At 39.2% G+C, this 11,282-nt stretch overlaps 1 protein-coding gene and 1 pseudogene across 1 annotated transcript; both read right to left on the bottom strand.

The window, feature by feature from the left end:
- Window positions 1–293: 293 nt before the first annotated feature.
- On the bottom strand, window positions 294–2,200 carry LOC147847330 (uncharacterized; annotated as a pseudogene).
- Window positions 2,201–3,349: 1,149 nt separating this feature from the next.
- On the bottom strand, window positions 3,350–11,183 carry LOC147847329 (double-strand break repair protein MRE11-like; the record flags this gene model as incomplete). Its single annotated transcript, XM_087339312.1, has 7 exons — window positions 3,350–3,635; window positions 3,722–3,824; window positions 3,906–3,997; window positions 4,163–4,231; window positions 10,592–10,711; window positions 10,810–10,900; window positions 10,984–11,183. Coding segments are annotated over 7 exons (846 nt in total), but the record flags the coding sequence as incomplete, so codon positions are not given.
- Window positions 11,184–11,282: the final 99 nt, after the last annotated feature.

Genomic DNA, 11,282 nt, shown 5'->3' with positions numbered 1-11,282 from the left:
AAACGAGGGAATCTGGTTTTTGGCACATGTGAGATTCTCAAGTTAGGTATATTGTAGCTTTTGTCTTCGAAAGATCTCTAGCATAGATTGGTCCAGAATGGAAATGCCTCCGAAGCGAGGGAAGCACCTACGATGGCGGGAGATAATGGCTTTTATTTGTCGATGACAAGGGTGTCGAGGTCGTGGTCCATGGGGCCGGAGCCTACGTGCACGGCAAATTGCTATAGCCCGATCAATTGTAACCCCTTTGTTATGTCTTGGCCTGGAGCCCATTTGTGTATCCCGTGATGGACTTGTAGGATTAGTAGGAGTGATAGGCTAAAGAAAGTTGTGATTGTTCTTTGTGGATGAGTTTGTGTGGCTGTATTCTTCAACAACTTTTCCCGATGTCTCTTGAGCTCTAGCAAGAAAAGTCCTAGGCATCGTTGGCCCTCATATTCCATTACCTTGCGTAGTGGGCCAAAGCCTTGTTTAAAGAGGCAATGGTATCTCCCTCTAATTTCATAAAAGACACTACAATGACAAACATAGTGTTCCTCAAATTCCACTCCTTGATGACACAATCGGCAAATTCTCTCTTCTAGAGGTAGTCGTGTATATCTACCTACCTCAATCTATAGCTGATCTGATGAAGTTCGCAACTGCCCTATCACACTACGTAGCGCATAGGATAGATGTATGTCAATATAAGGTGGCTTGATGACGAATCCATCCTCCGATGTATGTAAGAAGTGTGTCTTATAGTGGTCTAGTGGTCATATTTAGATGGGGACAATCCAAGCTATATTGGAACGGGGGTAGTGCATTTATACTCATGCCATGTGACTCGAACCATTGCTACATTTCAGCATACCAACAGTGAGTGTCTCTATTTTCAGCCAGTTGTCTTGATGACATAAGTGCCAACCTTGGGTACCTTCGTTTAGGGAGCTCCCAAAGACGTTGGATAAATGTCACTGATCAGAACAATGCCTCGGTTATTATAGGTGCTGCTCCCATCTCTGCCCGGATTATATCGTGGGGCACAGATGCTTTGCTCCTTATCATGTGAGCAATCATTGACACTAAAGGTCTCTCTAAATCTTTCCAATGATTTTCCTTGTTAAGACTCGGTCCCCAATTTTCTACTCCATAGAGAAGAGGTGGTGTGACAAGTGTATCAAATAACCATAGCTTAGTCCGCGGCTCTTGGAACTGCAAATGTTCACATTGTCTCTCAAGAGCACCAAGGGCTGCATATCCCCGAGAAAGTCGGGCACAAGCAGCCTCCTGTAAGGAGAACCTAGGTCCTATAAATGTTACTTCTAGGTATGTGTAGGAGTGTGTGTATTCCACCTTTTCCTTCCCCAAGAAGAATTCTGGTTCTGATCTCGTTACCCATGCTTGAGTGGTGTTAAACACCATCACTTTAGTTTTGTCCATGTTGATTGACAAACCTTTGTCCGTACAAAATAGTTTTAAGGCATTTAGATGTCTTTGTAGTCCCTCCGGAGAGTCAGAAATCAGCACAATCTCATCAGCATATAGTAATATTTGTATAGCTATACCTGCTAGGTGTGCTCCGGAACCCCCGAATCTCTCTATGTAATGTGATACCTCATCTATATAGAGACCGAAGAGAGTGGGGGATAGTGGGCATCCTTGCTTTACTGCAATTGTTCTAGCCACAACCTCTGACAAGCCCCTAGAAGACAACACTTTTCCTGACACGGATTCATAGAGTGCATAGATTCCCCATTGCATATCTATAGGAACACCAAGGGCTTCTAGCTGCTGCATAAGCCATGCACATGGCACAGTGTCAAAGGCTTTTCGAAAATCCACAAAGCAGCAATAAATCCTCTTATTGTGGGCTCTGCCCTCCTCAATAAGGGCCCGGAGGGTGAATATGTGATCTAAAGTTGTGAACCCCTTCCGAAAGCCTGCCTATCCAACTGAACGGCAGCCATTCTGCTCTGCCCATATACTCAATTCTGATTCTAGAATCGACCCATATAGTTTAGCTAAGTAATGGCCAATCATGATTGTCCTATAGTTGCTTGGCATCATGGGGTCTCCACTCTTGAGGATTGGCACAATGGTATGCTGAGTCCATCTAGTAGGGAAACCTTCCCACATGGCTCTATTAAAGATGTGTGCTAGCAATGGGAGCAAGGTGTCACGGGCATAGATAAAGTGCTCACCTACCAATCCATCATGATCTTGGCCCTTCCCAAATTGTAGCCAAAAACAACTATGAATGCAATCTCCTTTTTTCATGCAACTATGCTGAAAAGCAACGATCATTAATGTTTCATGCTCGAAGTGGAAATTTTAAAATCTCCATCAAATTTGTTTTATATTCACATTATATAGACACCTGATAAAAGAGAACTTGTGCCTGCAGCCTCCCTAAAAACCATGGTCATTGAACTGAAGAAAATTTAATCAATCAATACCAATAACATCAATGACAAGGAAAACTGCTTACTTTTCTATTGCAAACTGTCTTCCAATGGAGCACTCAAAAAAGCAAGCAAGCAATATCTCAATAGCATTAGTTATAACCTGTCACTAACAAATGCTCATGCAAAAGTGACTTTATTTAGAGTTGTACCATGCTGGTTTCTACTTCTCTTACAAGTTAAACCTATACATCTATTTTTGCCTATTTGCACCTTCTCTCTAAAAAACAGTAAATTATCCGTAGATGTGTGGCAAGTTTATTATAAAGCCTACATTTAGGGAATTAAAACATTAAGCTTTTGATGCATCTGGCTATAAAAAAATGAGCCTAGATTCCATCAACTTAGTCATTATTATGTTCATGTAGAGTACTCTTTTATCTATAAACAAGGAAAAGGAAAAAATTCAGAAGCTGAGACAAAGGAACATCACATAGGTCACTGTTCTGTCAGAAGAAGATGGCCATTTTTCACAGAAGGTTTTGGAGTCTTACACTGTATTATTGACATCATGAACCAAATATGCTTCAAATTCTTGCTAGACCCTCAATGCTATGAGGGAAACTGCTGATAGACATACTCAAAGTTCAATGTGCTGATTAACTTACTGATGAAATTAATACAGCTTAAGTGGCATACAGGCGGTATGTTCAATAAACTACAGAGGAGGGTTATGACGCCAATCAGCAGAGTTGGCCCTCCTCTGGGCACTCGTCATTCGAGATGACTATTTGTTCTCTTCTGATTCATCACATCTGGCAGATTTAATTTCCCTTTTGAGACTTAAAATTTTATGCAGTATCCTTGATATTCTCTGGTAACATGACATCTTTTCGTGTCACACAATAATTAAAAATTTAGAACCCATCCTATTGCTTAAGAAAATAATCTAGAAAACCACCATCACTCAAATGGATTTCAGAAAATATAAACCAAGTTGTGGATTCAAATAAAGTTTCCCACGTAAGAAAAATCTATTCATACGCAAATTCCAAGATATTTCTTTATACTCATATGTTCCTAGTGCAAAGTGCAGCATGGAGATGCATAGAATTGACACATAGCCTTTGTCTCCATATGTACCTTTATCTCCAATAAAAGAACATGTTTTGGTTTTGCTTCACCGTCGATAAGCGAGGTTGCTATAGAAGATCCAGGTTGAGATAAGTGAAATCCCATCCCTGCCACCTCCTACACATGAGCACACGTATGTAGAGCTTATAAAGACTGTTTAAGTAAAGTAGGCAAATATAAATTGAACGGCTATAAGATTCAACCTCTGGATCCACCAAGCATTCGTGTTCATGCCCCCAAATAATAAAATCTAAGAAACGTGGAAGAAAATGTTCATTGATTGCATTTTTCGGATTAGTTTTCACCCTATAAACAGCAAGAAAAAATGAGTCATGTCCTTTCAATTCATATTGAATACTGCAGTCTGTAATCAACAGATTTTCTTGCCTATTTTGATGGAGCACTAATATGTTGAACCAATCAGAAACTGAAGAGCCACTATCAATTTCAGGGCGGATCCACCTTACTGCATGAGGTGTCTATTTGTATCAAAAGTATAAGTAGCGGCAAACACCAATTGATATTAAATACTCAGAATAACTTCCATAAGCATATAATATACATATATACATGTATATGTGTATGTGTGTATGTGTATGTGAACTCAGGCATTTACACGCAAAAAACAAGGGAGAATTTTAAACCTGAAACATACGATTCAGACGCTCATCACGGATGTTTCCAAATCCATATAATGCCAACTTTGTTCCCCCCTAAACAAAAGGCAAATGGACATCAGATGGAAAATAATGCAATAATCAAATATATAACACAAAATATTCACACATACAAAAGGAAAGATTAAATGAAAGCTTACATGGAGGCACTGGTTGAATTTTGAAATGACTGAATAAGGAATAAAGGTGGATGTATAAAACCAATTCAATATGAAAACACAGATTCACGTGATGTTCATGGGGAATCACAGCTAAATTACATGACGGTCATGAGATTAATTGATGCCCTTATCTCTTCACTGATATGTGCAGTCAGCGGGATTGTTAATTCTAAATAGGCAGTTTACTACAAACTTGTATTATGATTAGGCACTGGAAATAGAGATCCGTGGTTCCCACCAGAATTCTATACCGGTGAATACATGATTACTGACAAGTGTGATGGAGGCACAGCAATATTGTACATTGGTGCTGGGATCAGAGACAGTCAAGTCATTGTACTGTGCTGGGCAAAATTCCCATCAAGCTGAACGCAAAGCAATACCAAGACACACTTAGGTTTGTTAGGTGTAAAGGCCCGTAGTTCACAAATTAGGTAATTATTCGTATATGTGAACACATTGTTCACTTGGACAGGACACCTCCTTTTATAATGTGAACACACCACTTTCTATGTAAGGTTAACTAATATAATAACCTTCTTTTTTCTTGTGTACCAATCAAGACGGTTGGGTACACCAAAGATCTGTGTGTCTCTACTCTCATCTCTACTACAGTCCTGTTTGCTGAACGTCATCTCTCAATAGCTGATCCGTCAAACATCCCTCTTTACCTTTAACTGGTATCAGAGCCAAATCTCTTTCCTCTACTTTGCTGTTTTTCTTTAGATTCAGAATCAGCAGAAAACACAGATTTAAAAATAAAAATAAAAAATAAAATAAAATCTGTCAGACCCTTTCCTATTGGTATTCTGCTCAATTTCTGAAGGCATCTGTCATAAATCTTGGGAGCAATGGCCTCCACTTCAGTTGAAGTGAAAAACCTCTTTGAAATCAAGAGATTTGATGGAAAAGGTTTCGAATTGTGGAAAGAGCGTATGCTGGGCATCCTCTTTCTAAGAGATTGTGAAGATGCTCTTGTAGAAAAGAAACCAGAGAGCATGGAAAATGATGCTTGGAACACTCTGAATAAGAAAGCCATTACATATATTAAAATGGCTGTTTCTGATGAAATTCTTGTAGATGTAAAGGGCTTGACTACTGCCCATCAAGTTTGGGAGAAACTTAAGAAAACTTACGAGAATACTACTCCTGTGAATCAGGTGCATTTGATGAGAAAACTTGTCAGTATGAGGCTTGATGAGTCGAAAGGTGCAACAGAGCATCTATCTTTATTCACAGGTACTCTCTCCCAACTACAAGATTCAGGATTACCAGCTTTTGATGACAAGCTCAAAGTTATCTTCCTACTTATGACTTTACCGGATTCGTGGGAAACATTAGTTGTTTCACTATCTAATAGCCCCACCTTGACCTTCGATGGTGTGCGGGGCTCTATTCTCAGTGAAGAGATTAGAAGACAATCTAGCGGAGAAGGTAGTGGTTCAGCATACAATATTAGGGGGAGATATGATAAGAGGAACCCAAATGTAGGACAAAGAAATAGAAGTAAGAGTAGAGGGAAAGGAAAACAACAAGATATCACTTGCTATCATTGTGGCCGTAAAGGTCATAAGAAACCTGATTGTAGATATTGGAAGATGGAACTAGAAAGGAAGAAGAATGTTGGAGAGAAGAAAAACAAAGAGGATAAGTTTAATACAACAGAGAAAGCTAATATGGCTTCAAATGTTATCATTGAAGACCTATCTGGTGAAGATGGTGATGTACTTTGTATTACAGATGATGCCTTTATAGCTCATGTTCAAGACATGCAAATCACCAAAACAGATGTTATTGATGCTTTATTGTCAATCGATGATGGATTGACACAGACATGGATAGTAGACTCTGGGGCTTCTTTTCATGTTACTCCATGTTTGGAGTGCTTTACCACATTTGATGCAGGCAGTTATGGAAAAGTTTATCTTGGTAACAATAGTGCTTGCAATATTGATGGTATTGGAACCATACACTTGTCTTTGGATAATGGTCAAGAGCTTGTGCTCAAAGATGTTAGGTATGTACCTGGCATAAAGAAAAGTTTGCTATCTGTAGGACAGATGGATTTGCATGGTTACACCACATTATTCGGTGGTGGATTATGGAAACTAAAGAAAGGATCTATGGTTATTGTGAAAGGTTGCAAAAAGGGCACTCTGTACTGTTTGCAATGCAAAGCTTTACCTGGAAAGTTTCTTGCTATTGCTGAATTCGACTCTCGTTTAGAGCTTTGGCATAAGAGATTAGGACATATGAGCCAAAAAGGACTTGAAATCCTTTTTGCTTTAAAAAGATTTGATGTTAAAGGATCAAAGCTGGTTTTTTGTAATGATTGTCTATTTGGCAAACAAGTGAGAAATTCTTATTATTCTGGTATCTCTCGTAAACCAAATGTGCTAGATTTGGTGCATTCTGATGTATGTAGCATGCCTGTAAAATCCTTGGGCGGTGCTGCATATTTTATTTCCTTTATCGATGATTATTCTAGGAAGATTTGGGTGTACTTGATGAAAAGAAAAGGTGATGCATTTGATGCATTTAAATCTTTTCATGCATTTGTGACTACTCAAAAAGTGACAAAACTGAAATGTCTCAGAACAGATAATGGGGGTGAGTCTATATCTGCAGAATTTAAGTCTTATTGTGACTTACATGGTATTAAAAGAGAGCTTACTGCTCCATATAACCCTTCATCAAATGGGGTGGCAGAAAGGTATAATAGGACCTTGTGTGAGCGAGTAATCGTTCTCCCAACAAGTCCTTAAAAAATGGAATCCCTGAGGAGGTTTGGTCTGGCAAACCAGCTTCATATGACCATTTACGAATTTTCGGTTGTGATGCGTTTGTACACATTAGAAGTGAGCTGAGAAATAAGCTCGATGCTAAGTCCACCATGGGCATTTTTATGGGCTATAGGATTTGGTTACCTCAGTCCAGAAAAATTGTACGCAGCCGGGATGTTGTTTTTAATGAAGAAAAATTGCTGAAAAATGCTTGTTCCTCTGTTGGGAACTCTAAGAGCGTTACATTTCAGCAATTACAGCCATCCACAAAATCTGAAAATAAACCTCATGATGCTATACCAAAGGTTGAATATGATGGTCAACCGGTTATCTTTGAGCCAGAAGAAGTTGGACAGCAAAGAGATGCTCATGAAGATATTGGTCAACAAGATGAAGGTACTGAAGAACAAAATATAGATGTCGAACAACATGCTGGACATGGTTCGCAACAGCCAGAAAGTGCTGAAAATGATTTTCCTCCAGATTTAGAACCAATCCCAGAAAATACTGATCATTGGGTACGTAGGTCTAATCGTTCAAGGAGGCAGGTATATAGATATGACCCCTCTTTGCATTATGTCATGCTGTCAGATGAGGGTGAACCTCTTACTTATAAGGAGGCAATGTCATGTGAACTTAGTAGTAAGTGGGAGCTTGCAATGCAAGAAGAAATAAAATCTTTATATGCAAATGATACATGGGATCTTGTGTCCTTACCTCAAGGAAGGAAAGCTCTTCCAAATAAGTGGGTTTATAAGGTAAAGGAAATTGAAGGGAAACCAAAATACAAGGCAAGATTAGTTGCCAAGGGTTATGCACAGAAGGAAGGTATTGACTTCCAAGAGGTCTTCTCTCCTGTTGTGAAGATGACCACACTTCGTGTGCTATTTGCTCTCACTGCAATGCTTAATTTGGAGTTGTACCAAATGGATGTAAAGACCGCATTTTTGCATGGTGATATTGATGAAGAGATCTACATGAAACAACCTGAGGGTTTTGTAGTCTCTAACAAGGAGCATTTGGTATGCAAACTAAAACGTAGCTTGTATGGCCTAAAACAAGCACCACGATAGTGGTATAAGAAGTTTGATACTTTTATGCTTTCTCAAGGCTTTGATCGTAGCTATGCAGATCATTGTTTATACACGAAAAAGGATATCGATGACAATCCTATCATACTTGTTCTATATGTGGATGATATGTTGCTAGCTGGGAAAAGAAAGACTAGTCTTGATGCTCTAAAAGATCAACTGAAATTGGTCTTCTCTATGAAAGATTTGGGAAATGCAGAGCATATTTTGGGCATGAGAATCAATAGAAACAGAAAAGACAAATTGTTGTTTTTGTCACAAGAAAAGTACATTGAAAAAGTGCTTAACAGATTTAATATGGCAGAAGCAAAGTCTCTTGGAGTTCCTTTGCCGTCATATCTTAAACTCAGCAAGGCTGATTGTCCAAAGGATGAGATGGAAATCAATGCTATGAAGGGAATTCCTTATGCATCAGCATGTGGTTCTCTAATGTATGCTATGGTAGCTACTCGTCCAGATATTGCTTATGCAGTGGGAGTTGTTAGTCGCTATATGTCTAATCCCGGGAAAGCACATTGGGAGGCTGTCAAGTGTGTTTTCAGGTATCTTAAAGGTACACAGAGAAAATGTTTATGCTATGGGAAGGGTGCATTAAATTTGCAGGGATATTGTGATGCAGACATGGCAGGTGACTTGGATACACGTAAGTCTACTAGCGGGTATATATTTACAGTTGCTGGTGGAGCAGTGTCTTGGTGCTCCAAATTGCAAAAGATTGTAGCACTGAGTACTACTGAAGCTGAATATATTTCAGCTACAGAAGCTTCAAAGGAAGCTATATGGCTCAGCAGACTTGGTGAAGATCTTGGCATGTCTGTTAGTACTCCTGTGTTAGGATGTGATAGCCAGAGTGTTGTGTATCTGGCTAAGAATGCCATGTTTCATTCGCGCACCAAACACATTGATGTGCGACATCACTTTATCAGACAAGTTTTGGAGGATGGTCTAGTCACATTGACCAAGATCAAAACACATGATAATCCTGCAGATATTCTCACTAAAAGTCTTGGCAAAGCTCAACATGAGCATTGCATACAGTTAGTGGGAGTTACTTGAATGTTCACATCAGACCTTTAAGTGGGAGGTTGTTAGGTGTAAAGGCCCGTAGTTCACAAATTAGGTAATTATTCGTATATGTGAACACATTGTTCACTTGGACAGGACACCTCCTTTTATAATGTGAACACACCACTTTCTTTTTTCTTGTGTACCAATCAAGACGGTTGGGTACACCAAAGATCTGTGTGTCTCTACTCTCATCTCTACTACAGTCCTGTTTGCTGAACGTCATCTCTCAATAGCTGATCCGTCAAACATCCCTCTAAATAGGCAGTTTACTACAAACTTGTATTATGATTAGGCACTGGAAATAGAGATCCGTGGTTCCCACCAGAATTCTATACCGGTGAATACATGATTACTGACAGGTGTGATGGAGGCACAGCAATATTGTACATTGGTGCTGGGATCAGAGACAGTCAAGTCATTGTACTGTGCTGGGCAAAATTCCCATCAAGCTGAACGCAAAGCAATACCAAGACACACTTAGGTTCTGGTGATTTAAATAGATATGCCCACCCACAGGGAGCCATCAATTGAGAATTGTTGAGCATAACTTCACCCTGATTCTGGAAACAGAGAGACTCGAAACCCATAGGCAGTTTCGGCTTGAAATTGTTGACTTCAGAAAAGCACTCCACTCAAGACCATCTTCCAAGTGACAGCCATCCTAAAATGACTTAGTTGTATAGACTTTCACATTCTGTATATCCTATCAGATATATCATACCACTTCATAGATCCAAATTAATTTTAATTTCAGACAGTTTTAGTCCTTGGAGCTTCTTTGAGTATGTTTCATACACATGCACTTGTCCCTTCTGGATCTCAATGACTTTTAATAAAGACATGTTGCGTCAATACTAACAGTCCTTGGAGCTTCTTTGTGCATCTTTCATGCACACCACTAATGCACCTGTCCCTTCTGGATCTCATGCCTTTTAATAAAGACATGTTCCCTTAGTGCTAACAGTCCTTGGAGCTTCTTTGCATATCCTTCATGCACGCCACTCATGCATATGTCCTATTTTGCCCCTTTGGATCTCATGACTCCTCATAAAGACATGTTCTCTCGGTACTAACAATTGTCGATATGACTCTCAATCTATATGAGAAACACACATGTAATGAATGTTTCTATTATTTAAATCTAGCTATATGTACCACACTCATTATAATATAATGAAACTGAAACTGGTCAATATAATCTACTAATCTATATGTCAAACACAAATACGGCCTTTCTCAGACATATGCAAATAACAGTTTTTTTTAAACAAAATCCTTAGCAAAAAACCTTACTTTCTGGATCAAAATGGGATGCAGCGTGATTTGCCCTACACCTGAGCCACCTAGGATCATCTTCCCAAAGTAATTGACAAGGTTACAAGCAGATAGAATATCAATGGCAGAAAGATTGTCCTGCAGAGGTATTATGCAAGCTTAAGTCAGTTAGGAATTCAACCAACTCTCAGCTGGGTTAAACAAAATCCCCACATACGAATAGTCCCCCACCCTACCACTCCTGCGGGATCATCATGATTTCCATGTATTGTGAATACAGGTAGCCCCACATTAAAGTGGGGATCTTCATAGTTTACATGACCAAACCTGTTGAGAAGTTGAGATGGGCCTTAATAATTTTTTATCATAAGTTCATACAAACTATTTTCGCTTCTGGAGATTTTACCTACCTGTTAGGGAAGTTGATTGTTTGGTCACTCACAACTTGGAACTGCACAGGCCGATCATTGAGACAATATCGGCGTAAAATTTCCAGTGCTCGAACCAATGTTGCACGTGAGGGTTTGTTTTCGTGAAAAAGATCTCCACCTAGCAATAAAAAATCTACCTGCTCTTCAAAGGAAGATATAAATCCAATTAAATACTGATTCTAGAACAAGATTTAGTATATCTACTGTAAACAAGAAATGGGATGGGAATGGAGCCAAGAAAAGAAGAAAGAAAGACATATTAACGTCTTTTAAGAGGC

The sequence above is a fragment of the Azolla caroliniana genome, unplaced genomic scaffold (assembly GCF_043228905.1).
Source record: "Azolla caroliniana isolate FFs.n. ecotype wild unplaced genomic scaffold, voAzoCaro1.0.p SCAF_1172, whole genome shotgun sequence".
Classification (NCBI taxonomy): domain Eukaryota; kingdom Viridiplantae; phylum Streptophyta; class Polypodiopsida; order Salviniales; family Salviniaceae; genus Azolla; species Azolla caroliniana.
The sequence above is the reverse complement of the archived record's forward strand: the minus strand, read 5'-3'. Positions and strand labels throughout refer to the sequence as shown.